The sequence below is a fragment of the Ursus americanus genome, chromosome 34 (genome assembly GCF_024610735.1).
Source record: "Ursus americanus isolate L20-20 chromosome 34, mUrsAme1.1.p, whole genome shotgun sequence".
Classification (NCBI taxonomy): Eukaryota; Metazoa; Chordata; class Mammalia; order Carnivora; family Ursidae; genus Ursus; species Ursus americanus.
In genome coordinates, this window is record NC_142160.1 from 16,820,199 (window position 1) to 16,836,313 (window position 16,115).

General features: G+C 43.6%; 2 protein-coding genes across 26 annotated transcripts in view; one reads left to right on the plus strand and one right to left on the minus strand.

The window, feature by feature from the left end:
* PCSK5 (proprotein convertase subtilisin/kexin type 5) overlaps nt 1–16,115 on the plus strand; it is a 447,222-nt gene that overhangs the window by 333,732 nt on the left and 97,375 nt on the right. For all 3 annotated transcript variants that reach the window (XM_045781017.2, XM_045781018.2, XM_045781020.2), the window contains 2 exons: nt 8,901–9,003; nt 15,360–15,496. In XM_045781017.2, the coding sequence (XP_045636973.2) occupies nt 8,901–9,003; nt 15,360–15,496 (240 nt within the window). The remainder of the gene's footprint in view (nt 1–8,900; nt 9,004–15,359; nt 15,497–16,115) is intronic.
* LOC123781498 (uncharacterized) overlaps nt 1–16,115 on the minus strand; it is a 138,688-nt gene that overhangs the window by 55,943 nt on the left and 66,630 nt on the right. For 20 of the 23 annotated variants that reach the window (XR_015722895.1, XR_015722900.1, XR_015722892.1 and 17 more), the window contains 5 exons: nt 15,444–15,572; nt 9,244–9,447; nt 7,752–7,904; nt 5,008–5,112; nt 2,308–2,733 (listed from right to left, as the gene is read on the minus strand). The gene's annotated coding sequence lies outside the window, so the exon portion shown is untranslated. The remainder of the gene's footprint in view (nt 1–2,307; nt 2,734–5,007; nt 5,113–7,751; nt 7,905–9,243; nt 9,448–15,443; nt 15,573–16,115) is intronic. The other 3 variants (XR_015722893.1, XR_015722887.1, XR_015722898.1) reach the window with 3 other exon arrangements.

Sequence of the window (16,115 nt, forward strand, 5' to 3'; positions counted from 1 at the left end):
CAACTGGAGCTGCCAGCCCTACCCCACATTATTATTGGAGGCGTAATGAGATAATATACTTAAAATACCTGATAATTATCACCAATATTCTGAAATCCACTGTGCTAGGTGCTTAGGTCTGTTTTCTTATTTGATCCTCACCACGTTCTACGAGAAACGATCCACAATTCTCGGAAGAAGAGTGTCAGGGAAATCTGTGACTTGATTAATGTCAGACAGCTGGAGGAGGGAGCCCAAATCAAACCCAGGTGGGGATGAAAAATTTGTGTATTTCCCCAACCCAGTGCTTCCTACTATGCCGGTACCCAGTGGGCACACGAAACCTTTGTTCCTTTTTTTTTTTATGTCCACCACTTGGGCTTTTTAAAAAGCACAATTTGGTTACTCCCAATAAAACATATGGCATCCCGAATAATCCAGTGCTTACCCAGTCACTTAGGGACTGAGGTGTTCTGGGCTCTGTGCTCCATTCAGACCTGTCACTAGGCAAACCAACAGAGCTCTTAGAAGGCAGCGTCCCCTGCCTGTGAGTGGGCAGCGTTAATGATCACCCAGTAAAACACTGAATGTCAATTACCAGCTACAGTCAATTACCAGCTACAGGGCAGATGGAGCCCTAGGTCTTGGAATGCAAATTCCTTCTCTTTCCAGGAGCTTCTCTTTTCTCTTAATTGGCGATTAGGCTGCAATGTTTTAGACGTGCAGACTGGGTTTGAGGAAAGACTAAGGGAGTGTGGGAGAGGAAAGACGAAGCGAGCGCTTCCGCTGGCGGCCTGTGGCTATGGTGGTAGAGAAGAAGGGTAATTTGAGGATGTTCCCTCCCCTGGGGCACGGGCAGGGGGGAAGGGACAGCAAGGGTACTTAGGTACTTCAAAGGGTTTAAGAGCGAGTCATAAATGAGGGCTATGGTGGCTCCTTTGGTCACCATAGAAGTGAAAGTGGGTGATAACAAGCCCTATCCTTATGCCTGTGTTTTAGGACTCCCTCCACCCCAGGGAACATTTTGAAGGTTTTAAGCCCCTCAAGAAGGCCTTTGGGCTTTAACTGATCTGATCTGCATGCTAGGACCCTTGTTTCCTTCAAGAGTGTCTGGAATGCTCAATGGTCCTGATAGGTTCCTGCCAGCTTCAGTGCCTCTCACCCGAGGGTGCCCTGCCTCAGGTAGTCGGCGATGTTTGTAATTTCACACGATGGTCACCTACTCCTGTCACTGTGTATTGGACCCCAACTCCCCTCACTGTGAATGCATGAGATACTTTATAGCGTTCCTCCACGAGAGAGGCCCCCCTGTAGCCACAAATGGCAGGAGCATGGGGAGATAACATCAAACTCAAAGTGTGGGGGGATTGAGTGCCCTAGAGAACCCGTAGATATTCTAGGCTCACTTGCAGAATAACAAAGGCAGCCCACCCGATAAAGAGAGCGGCAAGACATTTTACACACCTCAGATGGGCAATAAATGGGTTTGCATCTACCATACCGTGCTCACGGGAAAGTATTCATGATTCCACAGATTGGATGATTGGCTTTATTTATTCTGTTTAATTGCAGTTAATAATCACACTCATGCCTTTCGTTCCTTCTCGTGTCTGGTTTTGCAACCAACTGTTCAGTGTTTTTTGTTAATTTTGGCATCCTTAAGCTAGGACTTGGAAGGACTTTTCACAAACATAGAAGCAATGCAAAATTCTCTTAATTGAGGAAAAGACATACAGGAACCAATCCCTCCATACTGGACTTTCATATACACTGGAGGACCAGAGAGACGTCGCTATAATTCTGGTTGCAAACTATGTCTGAGCAAGCAGTCTATTCTGTTTTCGGACCGCAGTTAAGCAGTAGAGGAAATCCCTGTGCAGAGCCCCAAATATTTTATCCATTCAAAAAAACCATTTCCGGTTGCCTCTTAGGAGCTTCTAACCTAGTGGACAGAACGAACTGCTTGTAAAAGCTCCATCTGATAAATAGAATTGCCTTTTAATAAATAGTGGCCATTTTCTCAGAGAAAATAAATTTGGAGGGTAGATTCAATCACTGAGTGAACCTGCTTTGTGCAGTATGCCTGCTCCAAAGTTCATTTGTTTTCACAGTGAATTCCTGGGGGGTTTTTTCACAGTGAGTTCCTTTTTGATGCCCTTACCTCACCAAGCGGTTTAGATGAGGCTTGTGCTCAAGTTCTTTTTTATAAATAGCAAAGCTACTTGGCACACCAAAAAGAGAAATGAATCCATAGCAGGGAAATACTGCAGGAAGAGCATGGGCTCCGGCTCAGACACACCTGGGTCACAGCCCACCTCTGTCACTTACCTTGCTGCACTGATTTATGCGAGATGTCTCATCTCCGGGAGCCTCCGTTTCTCATTTATAAAAGGGCTGCTGTCTGGATTACACATTACATGGAACGGCACTTGTAAGATGGTAGGTGTCAATGAATGGGCGCTGTGTGATGGCTGCATCACCATAGATTCAGGTGTGTTGGCCAAGACTTCACTTTGGATACATTTTTTTAAGCAGCCTGACTGTGGTCCGGGCCCAAACAATGGTAGAAACGAAAAGGATCAGCTCTTAATTCCTTGCCCTTCAGACAACGTGTAGGCTAGAGGAAACCAAACATTTGCAAGTGTGTTAGATCCACAATTTATGATCCATCCTTCTTGCAGGGGTGCCAACCCACGGGGGTGCCAGAATAGCATTTCAGAGCATCTGCAAAACCACACAAATGAACGCCAGCACCTGAGAATTAAAAAAAAAAAAAAAAAACCAATGGATAAGTCCTGTCAATCAGAAAAGCCTGTGCGGGAGGGAAAGCAGAGTCACTGTTGAGAGGACAAAATAGAAAAGCAGTGGCCCCCAGACACCTCCGGGCTGTGGAAACAGATCTCTCCTTCTAGCTGCTTGATATTTATTCTGCATTTGTAGTTCCCCGTGGAAAATAAAAAAACCCAAAAACACCAAAAAAAGAAACAGCAGTGTTCCATCAACCAGATGTCTCCATTTTCATGAGCTTTACCCATTTATCCGTTGATCTCCATTATCACAGGACGTCTCCCAAAATTTAGTTCAACAAACTGGCTCCCCCAGATGGTTGGTGCTCTTTGGACTCATCCCCAAAGAGTAGACAATCCTGAGTTTTTTGGTTAAAATTAAGTTGGTTTTTTTTTTAAGATTTTATTTATTTATTCGACAGAGATAGAGACAGCCAGCGAGAGAGGGAACACAAGCAGGGGGAGTGGGAGAGGAAGAAGCAGGCTCATAGTGGAAGAGCCTGATGTGGGGCTCGATCCCATAACGCCAGGATCACGCCCTGAGCCGAAGGCAGACGCTTAACCACTGTGCCACCCAGGTGCCCCTTGGTTAAAATTAAGTATTGACGTGGTAAGGAACACACTCAGTGTGTAGACTTACATGTCTGTGGGGGCGGGGATATATATGAGATAAAATTTACTGTTTTAACCATTATTAGTGTATGGTTATGTGCCATTAATTGCATTCATATCCTAATGCAACCAACACCACCATTCCTCTGTCTCCAGAACTTTTCCATCTTCCCAATTGAAACCATGTGCCCATTAAGGAACAACTCCATTTTCCCCTTCCCCTTAGCTCCTACCAACCTCCATTCTACTGTCTGTCCCTCTGAATCTGACTACTCCACACACCTTATATAAATGGAATCATACAACATTTGTTCTTTTGTGACTGGTTTATTTCACTTAGCATAACATTTTCAAGGTTCATCCACATTGTAGCCCATGTCAGAAGTTCCTTCCTTTTTAAGGCTGAATAATTGTGTAGACTTATAAGTAAAGCTGCTGCAGTCTCACTTTATGGCCTCATATTTTGAGCCTTGCTATAAAATGTCACACTCAACAAGGCTTTAAAAACTGAATTATTTCATTAGTATATAACTTGAAAGTACTATTGCGTATTTATTATCGCAGGTGAAAAGTAATAAATGTATGGATTTCTTTTCACAAGAACTGTCTTCACACAGCAGTATCTTAAGTTGGAAACTAGGTATTGGCATCCTTGCAAAGAAACAGTGTTACTTGATTAGTTCTTGTGGCTCTAGAGTCATTCAGGAAAGTCACACGCTGTGATTCCTGGCATCTGAGTGATAAAACACATACACAGAAGCCTACAGATAATTCAGTATCCCAAGGTGGCTCACCGAAATAACCAGATCAAAACCACATGGCTGATTTCTCGTCAAATGCTCTTCCCATTTTCTCTTACTAATCACCCTTACTAAAAAGTTATTTTACACACACATCATTATCTACTTCTGTGTTTATTCATTTATTTAGAGTATATATATATTTGTGTGTCTATATATATAAACACATTTGTGTGTGTATATTTATGTATGTATATGTGTGTGTATGTGTATATATATAATATATACATTTATGTATGTATATGTGTGTGAATGTGTATATATTACATATATAAAATATATAATATATATTATATATAAAATATATTATATATTTTATATATATAATATATATTATATTATATATAAAACATATAATATATATTATATATTTTATATACATATAATATATATTATATATAAAATATATAATATATAATATATATTATATATTATATATATTGTATAATATATAGTATATACACATACACACATATACATACATATATGTATATATACATATTTTTATGTATATTTATACATTTATATATATTTTTTTTAATATATATTTGCTCAATTGCTACAACAAATTTGGCTCTAATCCATAAAGGATATTACAAAGTGCAAAAGAAAGCCTAGCATGTCTGCAGGAGAACTGGAAGTTCTCCTGGTCATGTCTGCCTAAAAATTATTATGTGAGTCTCGATCGTGTTTGGTAGCTGTCGATGATGTAATAAATGTGTACGTATTCTGGATGATTTCATAAAGCTTACTTATAACTTAGCTCTGTCAACATGAACACATTGTGCAATGTTATCAAGAGGTGACAACGAGCACAGCAAGCCACTTACTTGTAAATTTTTCAATGGACAAGTATGAATTGTTAAGCTGTGTCTTCAGCTTCTGAGACATCACCTCTCTTCCCATGAGACACCACTTCCTCCATGTCCTTTGAACTATTATAGGATGAGATGAGAAAGGAATGAAAAGGGGAATGAATTTTTTTTGATCACAGTACAAAGATAATTTGGACTGAATAATAGATGAAGACACCAGAAGGAAGAGCTTGTAGGATGAAGTGGAGAACAAAATATTGGCCCCTGAAGTCTGTGCTAAAAGTGATTTTTTCCAAGAATTTTGTATATCACGCCTGTCATAAACATTTAGCTTCATTGTGCAATGAAGACAGATGACAAGAATTTGCTGCTCCAGCAACCAAAGGAAAAAAAAGCAACTCTACTATGTCCTTGGAATCTGCCTTTTTTTGGTTTCAAATGTGCAGTGGAAAACTTGGGTCTGCAGGGCTGGGGTTGGGGACATTGGTTTATGTAACTAATTGGCCATCTACATAATTATGAAAATCGGGGCAGGTCCCTCTATGCTCATCTGTTCCAAAGCCAGGACTTGCTCTAAAGTTAAGAGGCATGCAGGCTTGAGAGAGGTGCGTGGCTTAGCTGTCCTACGCTGACTCACTTGCATAAGCTTCAAGGTTATGAAGGTTTTCTTCATTATGTGTCCAAATGGTAAGGAGGAAAAAACACGTCTTCAGAGTCAATTATCAGAGAAGAAAAGTGCTTGGGCAGGTCTTAGGTTAGGGAGAACTTTTGTAGATCAGAGGATGATGGGAGATGTGAAGAAACAATTGAGGACAAAGAGACTGGTGAAGAACCATCCTGAAGAAAGATCCAGAGTGTTAGATGGACAGCCAACAATGGCCAGGAGCAACGTGTCTTCCATAGAGAGAAGAGACAAGTACAATCACAGAAAAAATAGAGCGGAATTTTGGCATCGAGAAAAGGGATGCTGGAGAAACTCGGCATCTTATTAGCAAATGAGGGGGTGAGGTCACCTTTTGAGAAAGAATGAGTGGAACTCGGGGTCTTGGGAAGCTCGGCTTACCCCGGGTAAGAAATGCAAGAGGCAACTGGACAGATGAATGAAAGGGTGATCAAGCAGGGTGAGCTAGAGTCATAGTGGGTGGTTAGAAGGGTGTTTTGGAGGGGTTCTTTGAGATCTCAGAGATGGGGCGATTTCAAGTGATGATTGTATCTAAGGTGGCGCTGTCTGAGTGCCAGTAGAGGCCTTTCCAGTTGGGCAGATCAAGTACAAAGCCAAGGTATCAGTGCCACCTACTGGCTTATGGAAGCCCATGAGGAGGCAAACGAGAGATCTAGAGAATTCTAAATTTTCACAGTACTGTCTGATTAACACTTGCTTGACCTAGCCATGCATCCTCTGTAATTACAAAGGACACTTTGGGCATAGATATGGAATAACCCCCGAATCATCTAAAGAGCATTCAATTTAGCGGAGCAAGGTGCATTTAGCTTAAAATCCTACCCTAGCAGTGGATCTAAGACACATGGAGATTAAGGTGGACAGATATCAGGAGTTAAGAAAACCAAACCACTGTGTCAGATCCTATAGGTATGAATGCCAAGGCAAAGAAGAGTCTTTGCCTCTAGGTCTAGCAGACAGTCCAGTGTATGCCCTTGCTCTTCTGTTCTAATCTAGACTGTCCAAGGAAGTCAAAGTCTCCTGGCTAGCATTTGAATTATAACTACCTCTTTACAAATCATTCTTCCCAAAAATCTTTGAGAACCCAAGAGCAGATTCTTTTTTATTTGTATATCTCTAAATTTCACCTAATACCTAGCACCTAGGTGTTCAAAGAATATCATTCAATGGAATGAACGAATGAATGAATGAAGACTCTATGATCCTACGTTTCCCTAGAATACACCTTCTGTGGGTTAGAAGCCTCTGTGAAACCCATCCCTCATTCCTGTTCCACTCAGTGCACACCTTTTGAAAGATACATAGCTACCATCCAAATCCACAAACAAATCATTAGCACTGGCAGTATAGGCAAGATCTACTTCTTCCTACCAGGTCTGTCCTAGACCCTCTGCTCGTTTTCTTGCTAGTGTCTGGACTGATAATTACTGCTCAGTTGGTTGTGGCAAAGGTCACACTGTGCCAAAAGTGGAAGAGATTACGGCAAGGGCAGTAATTCAGAAGTGGAATGGGAAACCTGAATAAATAAAATGCCGCATCAATATGATGCCTCCATTGAGTGAGACAGTCTCAACTTGAAATCACCCACTCCTACTAGACAGGAGTCTCAGAGCATTTTTTTGCCTTGGAAACCAAGGTTTCTTTCTGATGATCAAGAATGCAACTAGTGTCGAATACCTTTGTGCGAATTAGTAAAGGGCGCCCCCTACAGAGGCAGAAGCAGCCAATACCAGAGTGTGTGGCTTGGCGAGATGAACCTGGGCTGGATTTCCGCCTCCACTTGACCACTGGGCAGTCACCTTGTGCAGTGAACGAATTGCACGTTTACATTCTTTGCTGAATGTACTGTTTTGGGCCTTGGGCTCCTGGAAGTCACTCCTAAGCTAAAAACCATGGTTCCATTCTAAAAGTTACATATCAGACTCCTTGGAAACAGCCGGAAGACAAAGAAGAGCTGAGTCTAGGATGTGCGGGCTGTGACACTATTAGATAATTGCATTGCTCTGAATATGTCCTTTCCCCTTTAGTTAACAAAACTAATAGACTAACTCTACATTGAAAGACAAACTCTACCTACCTCTTCATTTTTATTTTCGTGGTTTAGTGCAAGGGTAAGGTTTATGAGGGTTTAGCTCATCCAAGCTTCAATAAAGCCATGGGACAATGCAGAGGGGTGGACTTCCCTCCATTGCTCACCAGTCAAGTCTGCGTTTCCAGGGCTTCAAAGCAACTACAATAAATCAGACGGCAAATCTTAGAGTTTCAGTAAGACAACTTGGGTAACCATGCATGAGTGACTGCCACCTCACTATTCTGGCTGCAGCTCAGACTGACAATGTTCAGACCCACTTACGGGGGTGGGGTGATTCTGCTGAAATCTGAAACTCTATTTTCTGAGCATGATCAGTTTCCAACTCATACCAAGTGGTTCTTTGGATCAAACTGAAGAAACTTGGCAATTTGTTCTAGGAAATGGGAGGAGAGGACATTTGTAGCATGAGTAGAGACCCATCATTGGTTTATCACTGGATTATCCCCTTTAGAGAGGTTGGCCTGTCTCTGCCACCTTTACTATGAGACTAATTTCTTAAATGGTCGTAAGGAGTTTGTAAGGCTGGACTTGCTTCTGTGGAAAGGCTTCCTATGTGTTTTTCCTTGAGAAAGATAAACTTTCCAATTAAATGAAGAATTCTCTGGCTATCTCTTCACTGTTAGTCTTTCAGAGTGAGACGCAGCTCACATTTGTCAAGTGTTAGCCAAGCTTTGACTCCCCTTCTTAACCAGTAACCACAATACCCCCAGAATGGTGGATGGGTCCTGCTTGTTTCTTGACTTGAACCAAGGCTATAAGTGGGGTCTCTGGGGTCCAGGAACCTTCAGCCTTTAACAGGAAAGTCAGTAGGAGATCAGTAATGGGGTCCTGTGAGAAGCCCCCCCTTGGCCTCTCTCTACTTATAAAATCTGTAACACATGTTGACTAGATCCAAAATTATGTCATTGCCTCATAACTTTTGGAGGTTCCAACTTCCGAGGCCCTTGGGAGAGGAGCAGTTGTTATTGTAAGGTCAGGCTTTAGGACCAGCAACTGAAGCCATTCAAGGTCTTCTCGCTGTGTTGTTTCCATTGCTTCGAGGCGGCCACAGGGAGATCTGGCTGCTCTCAGACTGACAGTCCAGGCAGCACTGCCGTGTAGAAATGAGGTAAACAACTGGATTTTGTTCCCTAGGGGAATACATTGATGAGCACGGCCACTGCCAGGTCTGTGAAGCCTCGTGTGCCAAGTGCTGGGGGCCAACTCAGGAAGACTGCACCGACTGTCCCATCACAAGGTGAGTGGCCTCTCAGTCCGTCCTGTGGTTGGGAGCTCATGGTGGCAGGAGGGAGAGAGGAGGTGTTTACCACCTTAAAGACACCCCTGTGGGCCTACAGATAAAAGAACCAAACTCCTTCCCATGACACAAAAACCCTCTGCGGTCTGGCCACAGAGCCACCTCTGTAGCATCTTCTTCCCATGACGCCCTGCAACCTCTGCAAGAGTCAGTTCCCTGGACATAGAGGGGCTTTCTCACCCATGAAAATGATCGTGGCTTTGAGGTCTGCAGTCGCATCCCTTCTGCACACCCATCATCTGCACCTGCTGATCAAATAGCCGCTCATTTTTCCAGAGTCGGTTCAAGGATGAACCGTTCTATGAAGGCATTTTTGATCACTTCGCAGAATTAACCTTCTCCTCTTCATGTTCCTCTGGGCTCTGCATAAACTTCCATGAGCACCTGTGACATTTTAAAACATTAATTTACAAATCTCTATCTCTCTATAGAGGGGTTATATTCAATAAGCCCCTGGAAATACTCATCTTTGTATCTCCATTACCTATCAGAGCACAAGGAAAATAGTAGGCACTCAATAAATGTTTGGTAGGTGAATGAATGGGGAAATAACAAGTATCTGAATGATATGAGAATCTGCTAATACACTAGGAATTTTTAGTATAGAGAGTTGGAAGCCTGTTGCATTTTTGGTCAACACTCCTTTGATTGGAGCATTTAATATTTGCTGGCTCACCGAGTGTTTGAACCAATAGCTCCATCGCTGCTCTGCTAAGTGCATAGGAAGCAGGCTCCCTCCAGACCAGTGTGCTGAGGCTGCTGCAGCGGCAGATGAATCCCTGGGATGGACATTCCTTCTGCTTTGTACAACAGTCATTTCATCTAATTCTTCCTCGGGACTATAATATCCTGAGCAGGAACTGTGGTTTTATTTGTCTCCCTAGTCCCCCACAGTGATCAACACATAGTAATAATTCCAGAAATGATAAAGTGTATAATCAATATCATGGGCTTGGCTCTCCAAACAGCTTCCCCAGGAAGAGAAAAAAGGAAGGGAGAGATGGAGGGAGGAAGGGAGACAGACACCAAAGAAGAGTCTTAAGAATTGTCAATGCTAACTGTGGTAACATTTCCCAAGGGTCTCTTTTAGATATCTATGCCTCCACGTATTGGATTTGCTTTAAAGCACCTTAAGGATATACTCTTAGGTACAGACATCAGTCTGAATATGGGTCTGTTTCTCCTAACTCCTCCCCATATCAACAGTCAAATCCCACTGCATGTTTGGACATCTTTGAACTAAGGGACCTTACTAGCATTTGTTCACTACGACAGCTACCATCATCCATGTATACTACAGAAGTCATGATTGTCCCAGGCTCATCAAAAGTGAGGAAAAAACTCTACTACCATAAATAGCCATTAAAAAATTAAAGCGCATTGGTACAGGAAGATCAGAGAAAGAGTTCCTGGGCCACTGGGGTGGTATAACAGGCTTAAGCAGCCCATGATTGAGCTTTTAAGGAAAGAAAAAGCATATTCATGGATCCTGAGCTCTGTGTCCTCCTAAGGAAATCTCATTTCCCAGGAAGAATTTTTTTCTCATCTCCCTGAGCGCTCCGTTCCGCTCGTCTCTCTTCCTTGATGAAAATGACTTGCAAATATGTCCAAGAAAGGGCATCATATCATGGCAATGAACTACTTGACCTTCTTTTATCTGCATTCTCCTAGAACAGGGTTGAGAAGATGAGGAGATAAAGCTATTTTGAAGGATGTTGGTGTTGACTTATTTGTTCTTAAAAGGGCAGCAAAGTATTTTTCTTAAGTATTTTCCAAAGCGTTTTCTTGAGTGGAATCAGATCCATTCAAGATGGTTTTGAGCACCTGCTTTATGTCCAGCTCCGAGTTAGGTATAAGGTCCATGAATTCTAACAGGTAGCCCAGAAGGTCAAAGTCAAGGTACGGTGAAGCGCTCAGGGACAAGCAATAGTGGGGTAGCTTCAATACCCTAGACCTGAAGCAAGAGCTGCAGCCCTGGAGAAGGGGATGACTTGCCTGATAGAAAGTGGAGCTGGAGGGGACACAGCCACTCCAGAACCACGGAAGGATAAAGCAGAATTGCAGCTCCGGGGGGAATAAATACCCCCAATCTCTCTCTCCTCCCATCCACAGATCTGCTGTTTTCCCTTGTCTGAAATTAACTGGAGGCCAATGCGAAACACCACCCACAAGTGGGGGATGTGAGCTTGGGGAGACAGGTTCTAGTTGGCACACTTCCAGGACATGGCAGGACAGAGAATGACAAAAAATAGATCTGAGGCAAGGGTAAGGAGAAAAACAGAATAACCGGGACAGTTGGTTTGTCCCAAGTTTCTTCCTGGTCTTAACCTTTTGGATGTCTCTAGTCCTGGCAGAAAAAATCATCCCTACAGGAGATGTTTGTTGGGGGGGGGGTTAAGATTTTTTTATTTATTTGAGAGAGGGAGAAAAAGGGAGAGAGAGGGCATCAGCAGGAGGGAGGAGCAGAGGGAGAGCAAAAAGCAGACTCCCCACTGAGCAGGGAGCCCAAGGCAGAGCTGAATCCCGGGACTCTGAGATCATGACCCAAGCTGCATGCAGACGCCCAACTGACTGAGCCACCCAGGCGCCCCCCTAAAGGAGTTTTTATCTAGGAGAGAAGTGTTCATATTTAACTTATAGGTTTGCTTCAAAATAATGTGGAAAGGAAGTAAATCAGTGGGGATATAAATAATATTGGCCATGCAGTGAAATTGTTGCAGCTGAGAGATGAATACAGGGGAAAGGGTACTGTTATGTCTTGTATATGTGTTTATTTTATATATATTTAATATTTTTCCTTAGTAAAATTTTTAAAAATAACATAATCCTGAACTTATTTTACAGAAAATCAAACTTTAGGAAGCCCTCTCTTTGTTTTCTAGTTTTCTCTTTACATTTTCATTCACCCTTGGGTTTAGCTCCATAGAGACAATTGGAAACTTGGAGAAGGAGCCCCTTTGGCACTGCTATCTAACACGCAGAGCTCTGCAGTGCCATGGGCCTCGTGGTCCTTGTGGTCCTCCTGGCCCAAGCTGGCTTCCCAGTCCTGAAGGAGTCATAGAGTCAATGAACCAATAAAAACATTAAAAGTTACCTCCGTTCTGACCCACCCTGAAATGTTTTATTTGATCTGTTTCAATGAATTCAGGGGGAAAAAAGACTTTTTGCCAGATTTCATTCTGTTTTAACATTAAAGTACCAGGGGCACCTGGGTGGCTCAGTCAGTTAAGCGTCTGCCTTCGGTTCAGGTCGTGATCCCCGGGGTCCTGGGATGGAGCCCTGCGTCAGGCTCCCTGCTCAGCAGGGAGTCTGCTTTTCCTTCTCCCTCTGTCCCTCCCTCTGCTCATGCTCTCTCTCTCTCTCTTCCTCTCAAGTAAATAAATAAAATCTTTTTAAAAAAATTCAACTACCAAGAAATTACAGTAAGTGCCTTTGTGATAGTTTATTTAGGCCAAACTGACAATCAGCAGACGATCCACTAACCTGATTTGCCATCTCTAACGTTCCAGTTTGTATCACACACACACACACACACACACACACACACACACACAGGGATGTCTGGAAAATGCAGTGCCAATGTTGAGAACATTACCTCTGTCCACTTGGTTTGGCCGACCTCTTCCTTTCCATAAGCCCTGTTGGACCTGGAATGGTTCACTGCTTATGAAAAGGCTAAGAGCACGCATGACCTGGGGAAGAGATCAGCTTGCCCAATTGTCTCAGAAATCAAGGATGGAGGACTGGTGGTCCTAGAAATGGCTTGAGCTGGCTTTACAGGAAATTGCCCTCAGCCCCGTGGAGCCCGGAGCAAGGTTATCTATTCTCCTCCACTAGGGACGATTTGTTAGTGTCAGTGGAAATCTGTGCCACTTGAAAGGTACGTTTCTCAAGTTCCTTAGCAATTTTCCTTGAGGGGGATGGGGGGTATAGGGGATGGTGTAATTCAGGGCCTTTACCTAAGCATGATTGCTTTCCTTCTCTTTTTCGAGAAGGAATCTCTAGATTCCTATAGACAGAATCACATTCTTACAAACAACTATGTAATTCACCGACGCTTTCCTTAGGGTTGATATGGAGGGAGGTGGTTTAAAGCACCATCATGTGCTTGGTATCTTCTTAAAAGCAAGCACTCAAGTAAGAAAGGCAGCCACATCCATATACAAACACAATAGTATTATACCATCGGCTTCACCCCCAAGTCTGCCACCCTCGCTTTCTGGATGCTTCTAAATGGTTCCCATCATTGAGAGTATTAGATCACCTCTCCCAAGAGAAATGATGTCCCCTAAACAAATTCATCAGCTCTTTCTATAAAAGGCAAAACTGATGATATACTTTTCGTTCCCTTTGTAACTGACTTTAGGGGGGAAAAAAGAACCCTCACAAATAAACATTCCCATTCTCCCTTCGGCAGAGTATCTAGTAGCTTCCTTGTTGAAAAACCTCAGAAAGCTCTTACGCAGTTTTTCTTAAAGGGAGGTTTTTGGTTTTTGTACTAGTCACATCTAAACGACCCCTTGAAAAATCTTCTAGCTCAGAAACCAGAGCCAGGGCGGGGCCGGGGTGTTCCCAGTTGGCCTTAGTGCCATCAACTCAAAGTCTGGGCTGGGAGCACAGCCGCCTCATTACACACCATGGCGCAGGGGATCTGTTTGGACGTGGACAACCAGATGTGCCTACGAGTCGGCTCAGGGCTGAGACTCCACGCTCCGCAGCGGGCCGAAAGGACTGTTCACCCCAGAGGTGCTCGGTATGGCAAGCAGAACCACAAGGGCAGAGAAAGCAAGAACGAGCTGCCTGTCTGTCTTGTGTGGTTGGTATTAATCCCACTGTTTCCAAAAGATGCAAATGGCAAGGACTTCCAGGGTGTGGAGACGTGATGGGAGATCGCAAGCAACACCCTATTTCAGGTTGCCTTGCTCCCATTCAACCTCTTCCAACCCTGCGACTGAAATGGTCCATCCCCAGCTCGGGGCTGCCTCTAGCTATGACAACAGTGGGATTTAGACGTGCCAGTGCACCCCAGGCCTGTGCCTGACCTTCCATGGGATGTCTGGCTTGGGGGGGTGGGGGAGAGGTAGTAGAGAGAGAAAGGAGCCCTACCTCTGCTGACAGGCCCTACGCTCTCTCAGGCCTGGATACCCACGTTATACCATCGGGGATACGTGTGTGCTACGTGGTCAGTTAGCCTCACAACTGAGACCACAACTACTTCCGTAAGGAAACTTGAACAGACCCAATTTGGCACCACCTGTGTTAATTTAGGTCTCATTTAGCACCTTCCACAGTAATCCACAGGATCAGTGAGCAGAAGGCAGAACAGCAGCTCTCGAAATGTGTTCCCTAGACTAGGAGCATTGCCCAGGAACTTGAAAATTACAAATGCTCAGCTCTCTCCCCAAAGACTCACTGAATTAGAGACTCTGGGGCTGGAGCCCCACAGCTCACCTCATCTATCCACATTACCTGACTCTTGCACGTGGCAAACATTTTGTATTTTTTGAGCAAAGTTTTTGGATACAGTTTACTGAATCACGTTTGCTCTTGGGATTACTTTGCAAAGGAGGAAAAGAAGCAAAACTATGAAAATGTTAACAATGACATTATGATACGTAATGTACGTGTATAAAATCAAAGGTTTTAGAAGCCCCCATGCTAACTCTTCTGTGGTGTCCTTGTAGGGGTTTGCAAACACGATGCAAAAAAGTTGGTATTTTATACATCAGGAAACACTTGCAAAAAAGACACACAAAATCAGAGCTTACCGATTACTTGCCATATGCATAGGCCAAGTTTATCAGTAGCACGTAAGCTACAGGACCGTGCTTCGTCCTACCCTTTCGGAGAGCCCTTGATGTTGACATTTCCCTTGTAAAGTGCACACATGCTGATAACTAAAGGAAGAATATTTTCTCCAAGTCCTCTGGATTCAGAGGCCCATTTAGTGTCTTGAAAATTTAAAGACCTCCATCTGACTGTTGGCTGTGTTTGGCTGAGGCCCACAAGCTGGGTTTCATCCCTGCAGGCACTGGTTAGCTTATTTAGAACCAGACTCAGGATTGCATCCTGAGCCAGTTTCTGGCATGCCTGCTGTTGGGTCCACATCTTGGGCCAAGGATGGGTACGTGACTAATAGTCCACATGTTCTAAGATGATCCGTCCCAGGCATCCCCCTTGTTTCTGGAACAATGAAACCGAGTCTGTGCAGTGAAACATGCACACCACATGTTCTCATACTTAGAGCCATTCCAGAAAGTCACCCTTACAATGTCTGAAATCTGCTCTTCCTCTAGGACTTTTGACAATGGCCGCTGCGTTTTCAAATGTCCCCCAGGGAAATTTGAATTTCAGAAGCAATGCCGTCTATGCCACTATACCTGCCAGGAATGCCAAGGAAATGAGCCTTCCAACTGCACTTCCTGTGGAGTAGGTGAGGAAATCTGGCTGCTCTCTTCTTCCTTTCTTCGAACCTGTTCTCCCACTGGTGTGACTCAAAAGCTCCAACTCTGGGGACAAAGAGTTGATATTAGACAGCTGTTCATTGGAGAGTGTGAATAACCTTGAAGTTTCTGCTGCTTGTCAGGAAACGAATTCACATTATTGTAGACACAGACTCACTGCCCCTAAGGAGACGAGAGAGAAGCTAAGAGATGTCTTTCTGCAGGGGGAGAAAGAAAGGTCATTCAGACAAGATGTCAGACATGAGACCATCAGGAAAGCTAAGATTTGTTGAGGTGAAACTGGAAAGTGAGGATGTTAAGGGAGACACATTCAGTCTTCAAGAGAAATATTGAAAAAGAGGCTGTGTCAAGGTCTCCTCGGCCCTGAGCTACGCCATTTAGAAGTTGTCAGAGCCCTACTGTAGGAATAAAGGAATTGTTTCAACACAAAAATATTACTTTGGGTCTCAGCTTTAACCGTTCAAGTTTCTGCTGTCATTGGATTATATCCCATGATCTCAAAGGTCCTCTGCAGTTTGACCCTTGACTCCTTTCCAACTTCCCCTCATATGTCTGTTCCCCACTTTGACCTCATATGGGCCAGATTCA